The sequence below is a fragment of the Xenopus tropicalis genome, chromosome 9 (assembly GCF_000004195.4).
Source record: "Xenopus tropicalis strain Nigerian chromosome 9, UCB_Xtro_10.0, whole genome shotgun sequence".
Classification (NCBI taxonomy): domain Eukaryota; kingdom Metazoa; phylum Chordata; class Amphibia; order Anura; family Pipidae; genus Xenopus; species Xenopus tropicalis.
Window position 1 is genome coordinate 47,889,512 of NC_030685.2, and position 18,410 is coordinate 47,907,921.

At 36.8% G+C, this 18,410-nt stretch overlaps 1 protein-coding gene across 1 annotated transcript in view; it reads right to left on the minus strand.

The window, feature by feature from the left end:
- Positions 1–18,410, minus strand: part of wdr75 (WD repeat domain 75) — a 43,969-nt gene that overhangs the window by 24,988 nt on the left and 571 nt on the right. The window contains exons 2-11 of the mRNA NM_001045788.1: positions 14,762–14,891; positions 13,706–13,771; positions 10,925–11,021; positions 10,028–10,152; positions 5,944–6,014; positions 5,692–5,808; positions 4,069–4,157; positions 3,352–3,510; positions 2,655–2,714; positions 1,277–1,392 (exon numbers count right to left, since the gene is read on the minus strand). Of these exons, the coding sequence (NP_001039253.1) occupies positions 1,277–1,392; positions 2,655–2,714; positions 3,352–3,510; positions 4,069–4,157; positions 5,692–5,808; positions 5,944–6,014; positions 10,028–10,152; positions 10,925–11,021; positions 13,706–13,771; positions 14,762–14,891 (1,030 nt within the window). The remainder of the gene's footprint in view (positions 1–1,276; positions 1,393–2,654; positions 2,715–3,351; positions 3,511–4,068; positions 4,158–5,691; positions 5,809–5,943; positions 6,015–10,027; positions 10,153–10,924; positions 11,022–13,705; positions 13,772–14,761; positions 14,892–18,410) is intronic.

An 18,410-nucleotide genomic window follows, 5' to 3' on the forward strand; every position in this document is an offset into this window, starting at 1 on the left:
ACTCATGTTTCTGTAATGGGAGATATGTCCGGTCTTAGCAATAACATCATTATAGAAGGGATTTGGCACTGCTTATTATGTGAGACCTATGGTGGCTATAAATTGATATTGAATAAATTACCATATATGCATAGTCACATACCAATAGGCATATTATCCAGAACATGAGGGATAGGTGTATAAGCGGGAACGATTACGTACGTTTAGTAACATTTTTGTCCCTAATAGTCCCATGAATTATATCAGTAACTCTGCTTTGAGTATTCCTTTCATCCTGTATTATTGGAATAATTATTAAAAATATTTTTTTTTCAGGAATGCTTATTTCTTTACATCAGGAGGAATCCAGCTTAGACAGATAAAAAGCCCGGGAAGGAGCATGGACTGTGCCACTGCCACCATGCAACACAGACAGATAACCAGGGACGTTGAGAATATTGGAGTGTGGTACTTTGCTTGTTGCTTATAGAGTATGATGTCGCTGCTTGTGCAGGAGGGCTGGCAAGGAAATTAGATTGAGCATACAGTTCCAAGGTCCATTCCTATCTGTATGGCCACAAGGGCATGTTTTTTTTAATAAGTCTCCTTGTGGATATAAGAACGTTGTTTTGTTTCACTTTTTATTGCTCGTTGTCTCCTATAACTAATTGTCTTTTTTGCAGTATCTTTTTTAGCAATACTATTTTATTGAGTAACATATGCTTAATTTTTGTGTGCCCAACATCTGACTGGTTACTTTTTTAGCAACACTTTTTGCAACATTTGTTGCTTTATCAGGTACATGCTTTGATTTGAAACTCAGCATTGTTTTCAACATTCTATTTCTCCTGTTTTATCTTTTTCCTTTTCTTGTTTGCTTATTTACCTTTGATGCTGGAAATGTTTACATTGGTTGCCATGGTTACTGGCGTTGGTTTTTGGCACCATTTTATGTGGTGGGGGGTTATTTAATGTGGCTGTTGGGACATAGTCTGTTGGTATGCCCTTGAGGAAGAGCATAGACTGTGCTCAAAACATTGGATTTTTTCAATAAACATGTGTGTGCAGATACATACATAAACACACATATATATACACTGCTCAAAAAAATAAAGGTAACACAAAAATAAGACATCCTAGATCTGAATGAATGAAATATTCTTATTAAATACTTGGTTCTTTACATAGTTGAATGCGCTGACAACAAAATCACACAAAAATTATCAATGGAAAATTGGATCAGCCTGTAGTGTTTTTTTCCACTTTAATTTTAATTCTTTATGGTCTGTTAACTTACATTGTAGAGGTGCCTGTCATTATGCAAAGAATAAAATTGGAGATGACCTGGCTTGCCATTGAGGACCAATGCATTGCTTCTTGGATCTACAACCAGTCCGGTCTTTACAACAGTTCCTAAAGTCACAAACAATTAAAAGGAACATCTCAATGTTTTAAATCAATAGCTTGCTTTTTCATGTGAGGATAATTAAGACCTAGTTTAGTTAGTTTTAAACAGCACCACTCAAGTTACTCAAATAAAACAAATAAAAATTATTTAAGATATATAAAATGAATTAATAATATAATAAATGAATTTTATTTGTGGGTACTAATGCACTGGAGTTATGAACAGACCATCTCTATAGACAACTGCTGGAATGCAGGAAATTATTAATATAGGTATGAGATTCCTTATCCGGAAACCCGTTATCCAGAAAGCTCCAAATTACGGAAAGCCTGTCTCCCATAGACTCCACTTTAATCAAATATTCAGAATTTTAAACAGATTTCCTTTTTCTCTGTAGAAATAAAACAGTACCTTGTAACTTATCCCATCTAAGATATAAATAATCCTTATTGGATGCAAACCAATCCTGTTGGGTTTAATTAATGTTTTATTGATTTTTTAGTAGACAAAGGTATGGAGATCCAAATTACAGAAAGACCCCTTATCTGGAATACCCTTGGTCCTATACCTTAATGTATGTATGTATGTATGTATGTATGTATATATCTATATCTATCTAGACCTTGAGAAAGGTCTTAGGAGGAGACTAAAATGTTGACTGAATGGAGAATGAATGATCCGGCTGTGCACCTCTCTCTCGGATTTTGTATGACAATGCCTATTTGGTAGCACCCGGGTCAGCGGTTTGGGATCACAGGACTTTAATTTTCTTTTAAGTGTGAGTGCCCTGCTTTATAGGACAGCTTATATTCACTGTTTTGCGGTGTGCACCCAGGCACTCTCTCTAATAAGCGAGTGCAGCTAAAAACAGCCTCACTCACAAAATGCTCACTCACAAGCAAAATGCTACTAGACTTGTTCAGTTTTCAGCCCAAGGGAAGACAACATTTTTGTCCCACCCCTCTGAAATAAATTTTTCCTCAGGATGGGGCTCCGTTTCAGAGAAAACTTCACTGCACCAGGGAAAATCGAGCAGTACGCTGCCACTTTACTTAACTTTACCCAGGTGTCCACAATGTGCACTAAAAGCTACAAATTTTAATCTATTCCACAAGCACAAACTCAGGCTGCAGAGAGCTGGGTTCCAAAAAAGCACAGGCCAGGGGAAAGAATTACTTATTACGCCTAATATATTGGCATTTTACTCTTTCCTTGTCCTCCCTTCAAAACTTTTTGTATAAAAAAAAAATCTGAATGATGAACATACCTTTAAGTAAGCCCTGGATTATGCCTGAAACCTTTAAACTGGTATCAATGATCGAAATTTCTGCAGATTTAAACACAAAAAAATATTTTTCAGTTTTATTTGAAATATTAGTCGACTATACATTTTTCCTAAATGTACTACTGACAATGGAATATTGCTTCTGGGTAGTTTCTGGCTGGATTTTACGTCTGATGGACGTCTGTTTCAAACAGGAATAAAATGAAAATCTATTACTAGAACAATTTTAAGCCACTATTATACTATTACACACAAGAACATGGACCTGTCAGAAAAGATGTTCACATTAAAAAGAACAGTGGCATAGTTACATTCACATTGTCCTTTGAGCTGTGTGGCTTCAATCGCTACATCATGTTCACAGGTGCATAAATAAAAGGGGCAATTATTAGATGAGTTTGACTATGGCACAGGATAAAATTTGTCACCTGTGGTAAATCTGCCCTACCATGGGCGACAAATCTCCCATAAAAATGCCTTCCCATTGCAGCAGTAGGATCGGCGGCAATTTCTCCATGCTTAAGTAATATATTTTACTTGCACCAATCCTTATATTATGCAATGATAAGGCATTATTGAGAGTTATTTTGCAGTCGTAGGGCAAATATGCCGTGGGAAACAAATCTTACTGTGTGCTATTGCCCTTAAAGTGTAGAGGAGAGACATTTTTATATCTTACTGTTATCTTCATGAGATGTGCAATAAAGAGTTCCATGGGGAGAAGTGGAAATGTGTTCAATAGCAGCTCCTAAACGTGGTAGGAATTCCTTCTTCTCTTCTGAGCCATAAGGCCACTGCACGAGCACTGATTCGACACCGCCACTTAAAAGTTTAGTCCCTACATAAGGAAGACGTAGAATATAACCATGTGTTCATACAGCACCAAATGTACCACTGTAATAGAAAAACTACAAAATACATCAAAATGCAGCTACCCACAGGCAAACACAGAATAATGAAGTATTAAGTGTATTCTCGGAAAGCATCAGCTCCAAATCACATATATAAGTTTATGTTTTAAGCACACAATAAGTTATAATAACTATAGACCGTTTAAGTAGTAATGCCCAGTTTTACTAGCCTGTGGAGATGTAATGATACTTGTATTCCCCCAGCTGTTTTTTGGACACTGCTAGTCAAAGCATACCAATTAAGTGGCGTAGTGAGGACCTGTCTATCTGGGAGCTAAAATGTTTGGCGAGAGATGAAGAGTGGTGTCTTAATCTGTATAATACTGCTGCCTGCAAAATATAAATATAGCAGTCCCATACTCCAAAGATTACAAACACAACTAAAAATATTGCTGACGAATTAGACTGCCTTAATAAATATGTGACTTCAGGAATTAGAGCGAATGCTTATTTTCAGTGAATAAGGAAAAACGTATAGAGGAAACCTTGAGCAGAAAAAGTCAAATCCATAACAGAATCATGATGCCAGTGCAGAGAAGAATAGACATATCCTTGTTTATGGTTGAAATTTCTCCTAGTCGAAAAAACAAGAGGGAAAAAAAAAAAAAATTAAACAAATGACATTTATTTAGCATTGTCAACTGAAGCTTTTAATTCTTCTTAAGGTCTTCTTGGATATTGCATTTGTAAGATCTGCCTAAAAAATTTACATTAATAAATGTAAACATAAGAAGGTATTTTCAGGTTATCACTGTGCAAGTATTATCACTATCATTTTCAGGTTATCACTGTGCGTCGGCAAAAAGTGCACTGGCTCAAGGTACTTTTCCTATTAGAGCAGTCATATTTTTCCAATGTTGCAGCACGTGTACTGCCACAGTTGAGGACACTGTGGCGCTCACAACAAAAGTACTTCGGGCCAGTGCGTTTTTTTTTAAGCAAAGAAGAACTGGCCTAGAGTAGAAAGCAAACAACTAGAATCACAGGGGTGCCTAAAACAATGACAGTGGGCATTGTAAGAGTGAAATCTCTTGCATGCTATTGCTGCCATTGTCTGCTGTGACTGATGTGGATTTGAGCTGTATTGTTGTTTTCTCAACTGGTGCTTTTCCACCAGCATAACCTAAAATATTATAAATACATACAAAGTGCTACAAGATATTAGATTTTAAAATCTTGAGGGAGATTTGGTTAAATCAGACACTTAGGGGCAGATTTACAAAAACTAGAATTTTTCTGGCCTTGAAATTGGTATAAACTCAACTAAGTATTTTTTCGAATAAAACATGATTATTCTGGCATTTATTAAATGTTATGATTATGTTGGTAGGATCAAAATAAAATTGAGTTTATTATTCGAAAATCACACTTTTTTTTTTACAAAAAATTTGTGAAATTTAAATGCCCGTTCATTTCCATGAACCCTATTTATTCATTTATAGTTTCAATTGAACTGGTTGAAATAGAGAACAATGATGAGATTAACTTCAATGTGTCACTGACAATTCTGTTCCTCTACTATTATTCTATGCCTCTATAGCTTGAACCTGGCATACTTTTTTTGCTCAAAAATAGTCACAAACTTTTAGGCTGATGCCACTTGTGGCGTTTTTCCGCTGCGTTTTTTCTCGGCCTAAAAACGCAGCACAAGCCACACATGGTTTTTTTCAGCCTAGTACTGGTGACGTAAGCAAATCCCGTTTCCATGGTGCTAATAGTGCGAAATAGCAAAAAACACTGCGTAATTCCGCTAGATCTGCCAGCTGCCTTTGCGTATACATAGGAATAGCTTGCTTTGCAAATACTGGCGTATTTCGGCCTACGCTTGAAAAATCCATGCTAAGGCGTTTTCTAGCGTATTTCCCTCATTGTGTGGTTTGCTTCGAGTCTTTTCAAGCTGTTTCTATGGATGATGATATTGGGCGTTTTTCAGCCGCCGAGAGAATTAGAAAAAACGCTGCGTAAAAAATCTCGAATTTTGAGAAAATACTCAGAATTATCACACAAAACAATCATATACAGCCAAAAAAACAAACACGTAAAACAAGAAAAAAATAACAACAAATATAGATGTTTGCTAAAATCACCTGTTTTGTATGAATACCTACCAAAGTCGAATTCTGCCGTCCATGTGACCAGTTGCTATACAGTCCTCTTTTGGATGGCAAGCCACAACAGTAAAAATATTATTAGCTCCCTTCTTTGATGTAGCCTTTAAAGGCAAACTAGAAAGCAGAATATATATATATGACTTCTTAAAATGTTTTTTTTAAAATGCAATTCTCATTTATACGGTTAGTAAATTACAAATTATGCACAGAAATAAACTTTTAATCCAAAATAGAATTTGGTCATCTCACCGAAAACACTTTTTTGTTTTGAAGTAGTAGATAGAAAGATGTAGTCCTTTAACTGAGGCGACATATAAACACTGCATGAAAAAGAAAATCACAGACATTGCTTAGAATATTGTCTTGCTACTGTACGTCTTTCAAATAAGTCATGCAATACGAAAAGAATCATATTGAATCATATGATAGCTACACGATAGATATAGCTCAGATCATCTACAGTATCTATTTATCTTTACTTAATTAATGTTAAAATGGTGGTCTACTGACCCTTTAAAAATCAGTGTGCTCTGCTACAGGCACTTTTTCTCTCCTCGCTGCCTTCTCCTTTCAACAGCCAGCTTTTCTAAATGACTTCACACTGACACCTTTATTTGTAGTGTCACCCAAACTCAATTGCTGATAAACGTCAGTTATCTTTGTTACCTCACCTCTGTAAAAGAGTCAGCGTCTATCCTTTTCAAAAAGTGTCTCGCCTGCCACTGAATTGTAGTGCATGAAACAGAATTTTAGCTCTTCTTTCACTTCATTTTTTTCCCAAACATCACCTCATCTTTCAGAAAATGAAAGAAATTAGTTCCAAAACTTCCTTTTCTCAGCAAACTAGGGTGCCTCCTTCTTTCTTTTCCCACATCTTGGCTTGGCAAATCAACCACTTTTAATACACTATGTAAAACTATATTTTTGGCTTTTCTAATAATATCAACTATTTGTAAAAACACTGTATCATGTTTTATTGTGCCTTTTAGAACTAGCCATGCCTTTCACCAATTCCTTCAATATAACAGTATCAGCTTTTCCTCCACTCCCTTATCCTCTCTGGAAAGTAAAAAGTAATTTAAATGACAGCTTTTAGACAATTGCCACTTTGTTGTGGAACAGTAAATGCTTCTCCAAATGTACCATGGGACCTGGATATACACTTATCCTTAAAGGAGAATTAAACCCTAAAGATTAATACGGCTAGACATGCCATATTTTATATACTGAACCAGCCTTAAGGTTTAACATCTCTGTATTAGTAATAAATTTGTCGCAGGGGGTGACCATACTGGACACTTCTGTTAGAAGTGTTTGCTCAGTGCGCTCTAAACAGCTACTTGTTAAGAAGCTAAACTTAGGGATCATCAGAAATCATCAAGCAAAGAATATTATGTTTGTCTGTCATATAAGCTGATGCTAATGGGCAGATGATTAAAGTCTGATGCCAATACCACTGGTTTCAGAGCTGCTGTGCAATAATTACTAAGCGTTATATTGTGACATTTATTTCCTATATATACAATATAGTGTGAGTGGGTCCCTAAACTCAGTAACTGACAGCAGAACAGAGCATGTGCGGTGAATTAGCAAAATATAAGATAGGAAGCTACTGGGAGAATCTTTGGGGGCACAGATCTTTCCTGCTAAAGGACATTTCTAGCTACGTCTTTAGTTAAGCTTGTTGAAGACAAATCAACAAGCTGTACAAAGTAGCCCAATACTCCCGAATAACTATGAAATTAAAAAAAAATAAATAAAAAAAATGCAACTTTGCACAGGTGGTGGGTCTTGCTGTTGGTCTAGTATTAGTTTAGGAATGGATTGTAAGTACACTGGGGTGCAATATAGTCAAACAGATTATGTCAGTGCTCAGTGTATCCCTTAGATTTGCAACTGTGCTATGCTTTGGTTGGACATTTTAATTTATAGCTGGCAGTTTTCATGTCAAGATATACTGTACATGCATATGGGTCATGTCTATAACAAATTAGATTTTTTTTTTTTTGCTCCAGTGAGCAGTTATTCAGGTTATTCCCAGAGGAATTAATACAGTTAGACAGAAAACCCTGTGTTGCTATGGACCAATAGCAACCAAAACTACCTCAATCAACAATGCTACAGTTTTTCCTTGTGAAATCATTACTTTCAATCTTTTAATTGCCCCTCTATGTTAACATATTCTTACTGTTAAACTTTTTATGGTTTTCCCTATATACCTCAAACCACACCTCCACTGTATCATATATATAACAAAATCAGACTGACAATTAAAGGACTTAATCTTGAAACAACCTTCTTCATAAACACTACTCTTTAGTTCTTACAGGTATATCTCAGATTAAAAGGACTAAAGGGGGTGACTATAAAACTAAACTAATTTAGATAGAACAAAAGTTTATTTTTGATTTCCACACAGTAACTCCTTTTGGACCTATGATTACATAGAATTAGTGCTCTTTCTGGGACAGGCAGATTAGTTTAAAGGAGAAGGAAAGTCATTTTGGCATTTTACTTCCAATAGACTTGCCACAATAATGCCACCTAGAACGCTACATTTATTCAGCAGAAACCTTTACTATACCTAAGTAAAGAGCCCTAGAAGCTCCCTCCGATAGCAGCTGCCATTTTAGCTAGGTCTTGGTAGCTTCCTGCTGCAGTGAGTTCCTATGCATTCTTATGGGAGGGGGGAGCACAAGGGAGGGGGAGAGGGAGAGAGGAGAGAACTGAGCAGACTTGTGCCCAAACCTGAAGGAGCCCTAAAAGAGAGGAAGTCTGAAACCGAAGAACATGTTCACAAAAAAGGAGACAAGAAATTCTGTGTTTCTTTTGATAGAGGACTCACTACGACTTTCATGATATGTTTGTTATTCCACAAAAAAGTTGTACTTTTCGTTCTCTGCACAATGACAATGAAAATTTTGTTGTTCATTCAAGGTTTGGTATCTTTTGGCCAAGTTGGAGCTGCAGAGTGCCATTGAGTCCTATGGAAGTCTGCGGGGGTCTGTAAGTGCCATGTACTTTGATATCCAATATACATAGATTTATCAAACTGTTCAGTAGACCCCTGGTATTCATATTTAGGGTGTTTAATATGGTTACCTAATGACTTGTGAGAGAAAAGATGGTGGAAGTATTGAGGAAGTTTCGTCAAAATTGCCAAATTTAGAAAAGCTTTACAGCTTGATACTTTGGAGTAGAAAGACATAGGTACCCATTTTAGATTCAGGGGAATGTGTACTTTGCAAAAATATATGTTTTTTTGGTGAATATACTTTTTTCTAGCTTTACCCCCCATAAAATGCAGTAAATGTGTTGGTTTTGCAATAGCTAAAATGACAGAAATGATAGATCATATGGGGGTACCTTCACCTTGGGGTCCCTACATGTCACACACTTGGATAAATCTATGCACATTGGGCATCAAAGTGTTCAGTGGACCCCCGGGGTACATAATTAGGATGTTTTATTTTTATAATTAGGATGTTTACCTAATAGTACGTGGGAGAAAACATGCTGGAAACTGAAAGATTAGGGGTGATTTTTGAAAATCTTCTCAAAATCGCCAGGTTTACAAAAGCTTTGTGGCTCAGTACTGTGGATTAGAAAGACAGAGGTACCCATTTTAGATTCGGAGAAATGTGTACTTTCCAAAAATATATGGTTTTCTTGGGTAAACTTCATTTTGTGTGGCTTTACCCACCATAAAATGACATAAGTGTTATTTTGCAGTAACTGAAATAGAAATGATACAGCATATGGGGGTATTTTTATTTTGGGGCCCCTACATGCCACATACTTAGGTAAACCTGTGCATATTTGGTATCAAACTGTTAAGTGGACCCCTGCCATTTATATTTTAGGGTGTTTTATGCCTAATCCCTAATAATCTGTTTGTTCCTTCCATTTCAGAAGCTCAAAATAACTCCCCCAGTACAAGTTACTGCTAATTGCCCCATGTTTCAGCCTTTTTAGAAAACAGATGCCGCTGAACTTTTTTTGGTATTATAGGAGACATATTGTATAAAAAATGAAGAATGTACCAGTAAATTTTACTCCTCTAAATATAGAAGGAGTGTGCTTAAAAAAAGTTGTGTTTTGGACTGATTTATTGAAAAATTCCACCAAAACCCTACTAGTCTAATCTGTTCCACTTCCTGCTGGCTGATTTCCCTGGATGTGCAGGGGAGCTGGAGGCACTCAGCACACTACACTGTAGGATAGGAACCAATCAGCAGCTAGGCTGACCTGATAGGGAGCTAACATCTGTCTTTGCTTCTGTGCCATGGGTGAGCAAAAACACCAAAGTATTTCTTCAATAAAGTACACTCACTTGTCTTCCTATTGCTGTGCATTTGGGCAAATGGCTGACATCTTCAAATATCACTGAAATGTCCTTAGCCTCGCATTCTTGGCTTGTTGACTTGGGAAGTTTCACAGAAACCAGCTGTGGGGAGGCTGTAAAAAATAAATAAAAATACATAGGTTTCCTGTAACGTTAATTTGGTTTAGTTCTAATTTGCAGGTGGCCCTAACAGTGCACTGCAGATCTCCAGTTTGGAGTTTAATCTGTTATCTGGGGCTGGCATACCAATTGCAACCAATCACGTCTTTGCTTATCTAACTTTTAGTAGGCATCTAAAAATATTAGCAATTGGAATGAGAGAAGCCCAAAAAGGAAAAATATAAAAAATTGCAGCAGCAGTGAAGATACAAAATATAAATTTTATTAGGACATATAAAACCTAGGCATTTTGTGCCTAAAGGGCACTTACTTGTAGATTACTGCCTATAAGTAAGTGCCCTTTAGGCACAAAACACGTTAGGTTTTATATGTCCCAATAAAATGTATTTTTTTTTATCTTTAGTTCACCACTGCTGCGATTTTTTATATTTTTCCTTTTTGGGCTTCTCTCATTCCAATTGCTATTTAAAGGACTTTTTGCCGATTTTACGCTGTTTTTTTTACACAGCGAAGCCTGGCGTTGTGTGGCGAATTTTCTCGACGTTTTTTACACAGCATAATAAATATGCCCCTTAGTGCATCAGTTTATTTGAAATTGGAATGTGAATATGCTTCATGCAGCAAGCTCTCCAAAAAACCATACATGAACTGTTTGGTCAAGTAAATTACCTCTAAACAGTGAACCAATGTTCAAAAGAGTGCTTATGATTGCATGATAACACAGAAGAAAAAATTCAAACACATCTTGTAAAATATGTGACTTACCTGTGGAGCCATTATTTTTTTTAAGAGTCACAGCAAAAAGTAATTCATCTGTATCAGAGGTATACAGTGTAAGACATTTGCATCCTATTAAAAAAGTCTGTAATATAAAAAAAAAAATTAGATATTAAATCATTTTTACTATCAAGTGTCTGTAACCAAGTACTTAAATGTAGCATGAGATAGTAGATGGAATTGTGAGTAAATAAGCACATGCCATAAGTTCTGTAGAGTGTGCAGAGACAAGATGAAACATAAAACGTGCATATAGCATGTATGTATGTACTTTATAGTAAGATTTGACTAGATTTATAGATGTACTTCCCTACATCTGCAATTGCATCAGTTTGGGTTCCTTGTTTAAAAAAAGTCAATCAATATGAGCAGGAGCTTGTGCATGACATGGAGCTTGTGCATAACATGCACCTTTGCCTCTGTGAAATTAGTGAAAAGAAACTTAAATGTGTTAGGAGGTATCTCATCTCCAAGGAACTAACACCAAAAAATGAAAGACTGTCAAAGCAAGCAAAATATTATGTACCATACACAAGTTGTGTGCTATAGTTTATATAAACAGAGCTGCTATATAACCATGGAGGTAGCTATTCAAACTAAAAAAAAGGGCTAAATGGCAAAGGTTACATTGCATATAACTGATTACAGTGGTGTTTTACAAAGCGTATCTGTTATATGCAATGTAACCTGTGCCTTTTCTCCTTTTTTCCAGCTTGAATGGATGGGGCTTCACAGCAGCATAAAACTATAGTAGTGTTTCTAAAGCAAACAACGGTTTTACTGTTGTGTACATTATATTTTAATTACTTTAAAACACTTTGATTTTTTGGTGTTCCTTTAAACAATGTTAAGGGAAACTATCGGAAAAATTTAATTGAAGTATAATTAACTTAAATTATTTTTTTTATAAATTTTGTACCATTTTGAAGATAACAGATTCATTTCACATCAACAGCTCTCTCTCCAACCTTCCTACCCTACTACTGACAGCCTGCTAAAATCAATGTTGTCAAATTGAATAATAGTGGGTAGTTGTATTTACAAATTTTCTTCTTTCATGCCTTGTTAATGAAGTTTGCGTGTGACATCATCTGTTTAATGGTTGGGCTGCATTTCAAGTGGCTGAAGCCACAGTACACCTACAGTGCAGGAAGATGTCTGCTCTTACTATACTGTGCCCCACACAATGTTAAAGGAGATATATACAATAATTTTTCACTTTATCTTAAAAAGCAGCTAACACAGTAAAATTGAATACAATAAAGTTTATTTTCTACCTACTCTTCAAGAAGGCTGTTAAATCCTTGCTGAAACGCTGCAGCCCCTCCCATTCACAGGGCTTCCGGCCAGAAGAAAGTCTCTGTCTTCAGCTAGGGCCGCCGGCCCCAGCTTCTTTCCCATAGAGACGCTGCAGCCACTGAGAGAGGAGTGGGCGTGAGATGTGGGCGGGGACTTTGGTGATGTAATTTCCCCGCCCACATCAGTCACGCTGGGGTCCTGCTCTCTTGTGCTGCTCCCGGCCCGCCCAGCCCTCCTGCATGAGCCATTCAGTTAGCTGCGTCTGTGACTCATTCTGGTAAGTCTGTTAGCATCTTCACTCTCTTTATTGAAAAATAATATTTTTCCAAAAAAAAAACAAAAACCTTTTTCATACTAAAGGAGTCAAATCTGTTTATTCTATAGACTGTACCTAATGAAAAGAAACGTGTTCTTTTTACATGCAACTCCCTGCAACTTGTACTTTGACACCTAAACTGGCTGTTTTTGGTATTTTCCCCTGCAACAACTCCCTGCAACTTGTACTTTGACACCTAAACTGGCTGTTTTTTGGTATTTTCTCCTGCAACTTGTACTTTGATACCTAAACTGGCTGTTTTTTGGTATTTTCTCCTGCAACAACTTCCTGCAACTTGTAAAGATCAGGCAGCAGCACAGGACAGCTATGTGCAGACTGGTAACAGATACACAGGCAGGGGGGTGGGAGGGGTTTCCCTGCTACAGCAGAGTTCAGCCTGTCAGTCAGTGCTGTGACCATTTCCTGTGGGAGAATGAAGAGACACTCCCATCTCTCATTTCAGTTTAGCTTCAGAGGAGTGAAGATCTCTCTGCAGCTCTGATATAAAAACGATTTTAGCAGGTAAAATGCATTCAAATCATTTTTTTTCTGCAAGATTACATAGATTGAAGAAAGATGAATCATATAACTGAATATGAAGGTGATATGAAATGTCTCCTTTAATAACATATACTGTGCTCACTGATAATGTTACAGGGAAATTTCTTAAAGCAATGGATGAAATATGGGGATGTCAGTACAAGCACTCCTACTACTGGTGAAGACACCAAATATTTGAGTCTGCGACAAAGATTTTGGCAGAGAGCCACTAATAAGGTAAGAAAGCTGGAGGGAGCTGTGGACCCAGTGAAATAAATGTTATGTTTAAAGGAACAAAATGTTAGGCAGCCCCGGTTACTTTAATAGCTTACCTTTTAACCCGGGCTGGCACCCCTGTTAGCAGAAAACTGCACCAGCCCAGGGTACTTGCAACAAGCAGGTACCCCGGGCTGGTTCGGGTTTCTCCTAACATTTTGGCACCCCCAAGTGACTTAGCCTTTCCTTCTTTCCACATAGATTGAAATTATTTACATTTCACTGTAAACCAAAGTGCTGCAACCACAGTATCTCTACACAATGTAGAGAGTCTTACAAATCGCAGAAAACAGTTTGTTAGCTTAACTCATTCTCTGCTGGACGAAATCTTACAGTACCTTTATTAAAATGCCATCAATGAAATCCCATAGTTTAATAGTGCCATCCAATGAACAAGAATAAAGCTGAAAGAGACAAAGCAAAAACATTTTTTTACAAATAAACTTGTCGGCAGAAAAATTAAAGCTACAGTAATTAAAGCACATAATTAATAGAACTGTTGCACAGAGGAAATTACAGGTTTCAAGTCATGTGAAAATAAGGAGTTGGTTAGTGATGTGATGGAATACTAAAAAATCAGCTTTGGTCTGCTGAAATCAGTTTTATCTAGTTAACAAATACTGCATAATACAAAGCAGCTCTTAACATCTCTGCACTGCAGCACAAAATGCAACTAAAAAAAGCATAGCATCTAAAACAAAGGTTTTTATTAACCCATTTTCCCTTCTGGTAGTTTTAGGTAGTTTAGGTGGCACATGCAAACTCCTCAAAATTGGAAAACAGGAGTCTTGGCCAAAGATGCTCCAACATTTGCTACATTAAAAAACCTACATTTACAAAGCTTTAAAAGCATTGTCAAAATACAACCAAAGTCAAACATTTATGTTTGGGGTATGTATCTACATTTATAAGCATAAAAACTGTAAAAATTATATTAAAAATGCCTGTCTTTGTGGACCCCTTGGCTAACCAAACACTTACCTGCATTACTACCATAAATGAGTCAGCCCTCCCCCTCCCCTTATCCCTATATTCCCCCCCCCCTTCCCATCCCCTTCCCTCCTTGGGAAACAACAGTACACACCATAAGTTGGGAAATAGTTTATTAGTATAAATATCTGCTAGTATCAATATACAGTTGTCTATAGTTATTTATGCAAAGGCATTTCATTTCTACAACGAAGCAATGTATAAGAATTGAACGCATGTACCGTCTTCCTATATGAAAATGTAATTATCCAGACTAACTAATATACAAAAGAGCATGTTGCTCTATTTTTTCCTTTCTTACTCCTTCTTTCCTTCTCTCTTTCTTTTCTCTATGTTAAATAAAACGCAATAAAAACAATTTAAAAAAAAAAAAATGTGTGTCTATTTGTAGTTTGTAAACCTACCTGGAGGTGGTTCTTAGGGTTAAGTTCGATGCCTGTGACCAGATTATCATGACCCTGCAAAGTGTGTATGCATTCTTCAGTTGCTGTACTATAAACTTTAATAAAGTCTCCAGAAACACACATGAGGTACCTATGAGAGGAAAGAAAGCATTCAAGCTTATATACAACAAGAGATTTGCAACTTGCAAATGTGGATGTAAACCAAAAAATACAATTGTCTAATAAAAGAAAATGCAATTTTACGCAATTCTGTACATTGGAAATTCTTTTTCCAATATATAGAAATTTAAACATGTTTTTGTCAACGTTATTTGTCAGCGTTGTAACTTCAGTTAAAGGAACAGTAACTCCAAAAAATGAAAGAGCTTTAAAGTAATAAAAATATAATGCACTGTTGCCCTGCACTGGTAAAACTGGTGTGTTTGCTACAGTAACACTACTATAATTTATATAATAAGCTGCTGTGTAGCCATGGGGGCAGCCATTCAAGCTGGAAAAAAGGAGAAAAGGCACAGGTTACATAGCAGATAACAGATAAGTTCTGTCGAATACAATAGTGTTTTATCTGTTATCTGCTATGTGCCTGTGCCTTTTCTCCTTTGAATGGCTGCCTCCATGGCTACATAGCAGCTTATTTATATAAATTATAGTAGACTTTCTGAAGTAAACACACAACTTTTACCAGTGCAGGGCAGCAGCACATTATATTTTAGTTACTTTTATACACTTTCATTTTTTTTGTTACTGTTCCTTTAAAGGAAGCAGCATTTTTCTGTTCTTTTCTGCCCTACGGGTAGTGACTACCCCTCACTTCCCATAATACTTTGCATGCTTATCACACCTCTGTTAATCAAATGGATTCTGTCTACACTGTTTCAAAAGCTGGAAAAAGTAGTTCAGAGAATAGCAAACATTTTCGAAAATAGCAATAACATACATTTATAACATTTATAAATAACTTTCAGACCAGAAACATTTTAATGAAAGAATATTTACAGTTATTGGACCAATTATCCAGAATGGTTTGGACCTAGGTTTAACAGATAAGTGATCTTTCTGTAATTCAATACCTTAAGGCTACTAAAAAACCGTTTAAACATGAAATTAACAGGATTGTTTTGCCTCCAATAAGGATTCAATATATCTTAGTTGGGATAAAGTACAAGCTACTGTTTTATTATTACAGAGAAAAATATAAATTAAAAAAAAAAATAGAATTATTTGCTTATAATGAAGTCTAAGAATGATAGCCTTTCTATAATTTGGAGCTTTTTGGATAATGGCATACTGGATAATGAACATGATACCTGCAATATAAAGATGCTAAGAATATTTTCTTTTATAATGAAAAATTTTACAGACTGAATTAATAATAGTTAAAAGACAATGACATTTAGGGGCTGATTTACTAACCCACGAATCCGACCCGAATTGGAAAAGTTCCGACTTGAAAACGAATATTTTGCGACTTTTTCGTATGTTTTGCGATTTTTTCGGATTCTGTACGAATTTTTCGGATCCAATACGATTTTTGCGTAAAAACGCGAGTTTTTCGTATCCATTACGAAAGTTGCGTAAAAAGTTGCGCATTTTGCGTAGCGTTAAAACTTACGCGAAAAATGCGCAACTTTTCGCGTAAGTTTTAACGCTACGCAAAATGCGCAACTTTTTACGCAACTTTCGTAATGGATAGGAAAACTCGCGTTTTTACGCAAAAATCGTATTGGATCCGAAAAATTCGTAAAGAATCCGAAAAAATCGCAAAACATTCGAAAAAATCGCAAAGTACCGATCATTACGAAAAAAACGCAATCGGACTCCATTCGACCCGTTCGTGGGTAAGTAAATCAGCCCCTTAGTATCTTGCTGTTTTGTGTTGTTTTAAAACCAATAAAATCTACCTAAAAAAAAAAAAAAAAAAAACACAGAAAAAAACAATGACATTATAAACTCAAGGCAAGTTCAGTCTCCAGAGCAAAATGCAAACATTTAAAGTTCCTACTGACAGCCTGTTTGTAGGTCTATAGTACCTGCTCCTGTGCACACTTATGTTACTCAAAATCAGGCCCGGTTTTGTGGCAAGGCCACAAAGGCCTGGGCCTAGGGCGGCACAAATTTAAGGGCGGCATGCTGCCCCGCCGAAATGAAATTGCGAAATTTTGCTCCCATACTGAGCAATGGGGACTTCTCCCCACTGCTCTGTATTGGAGTTTAAATGGCCACGCATGCGCGCTGTGGGGAGGGAGGTTTGTTTGCGCATGCGCGCGCAGGGGGAGGGGCGGCCTTGGGGCGCCCAGATTTGAAATCCGGCGCTGCTCAAAATGACTGCGAACAAGCACTAGGGGTTCATGGAGCTAATCATGATTTCATACACATTGACTAAAGCACAAGTTACAGCTGATGAGCATGATGCCTTCACCATGCTTCACTGTGGGTACGGTGTTCTTGCAATGATGTGCCGAGTTATTTTTCTGCTTAATACACCTTTTGGAATTCTGGCCAAATAGCTCCAGTGAAGGTTTTGTCAGGCAAATTGACTAAAGCACAAGTTACAGCTGATGAGCATGATGCCTCCACCATGCTTCACTGTGGGTACGGTGTTCTTGCGATGATGTGCCGAGTTATTTTTCTGCTTAATACACCTTTTGGAATTCTGGCCAAATAGCTCCAGTGAAGGTTTTGTCAGGCAAATTTCATGGATTTTTTTTTTTAAGTTAATAAGAAGTTTGACAGTAGGGTTGCAGTAAATGTGAATTTTGCAAAAGTACTTGATACTTTGCCACATAAAAAACAGTGGTTGGCCTTAATTAGTTAGTATGTTGTTTGTACACAATCCTTTAGCCAGTTTCCTATCCATGTACAGAGAGTGGCTGCCAATGGTACACTCTTGGCTTGAAGTGGGGTACTTAGTGAGGATAACACAGAGTTCTGTATTGGGTCCACTTTTATTTAATTTGTTCATTAACCATTTAGGGGAGGTATTAGGTAATGTATCAGTGTTTGCAGATGACACACAACACTGCAGCCCAATTAATTCCATCAAGGATGTGGCATCCTTGCAGTAGGATCTTGAAACTGTGCAACTAAGGGGCAGGTAAAATATACCCATGTCAGGCAAATCTATTTTGGAGAAGGACCTAGTGGGTCCTTGTAAATAATAAACTTGGCTATAGCAAGCTTTTCCAGGCAAAAAAGTTTTGAGCTGTTTGTAGGCCATTCGTCCCCGTTACAAAACTTTGGTACGGCCCCATCAGTGTTCAAGCGGGATAATAATGTTTTAGAGAGAGTCCAAAAAAGAGCAAGTAAGCTGGTAAAGGGCATTGTACAGTCTCAGTTATGAAGATAGTTTACTATGTATAAATATATAAGGGGACCATATAATAAACTTTCTAATACTTCATTTACCAGTAGGTCTTTCTAACAGCCATGAAGTTGTCCATTCCCCCCCCCCCCTCCATTTTTGCCTTACTCTGGATAAACTAGCAGGTTTTATAAAGACATAAAAAAATGAACTCAGGGGATGAGTCTTCTATCAAATGTAATACTATGTTACGTCCTTTGCAGCCCATTAATCTACATTCCTTGTATGATGACTTTGACCACAAACTTTGTTAACTCCTTGAAACCTTGTTGTTGGACTTTAAAAGCG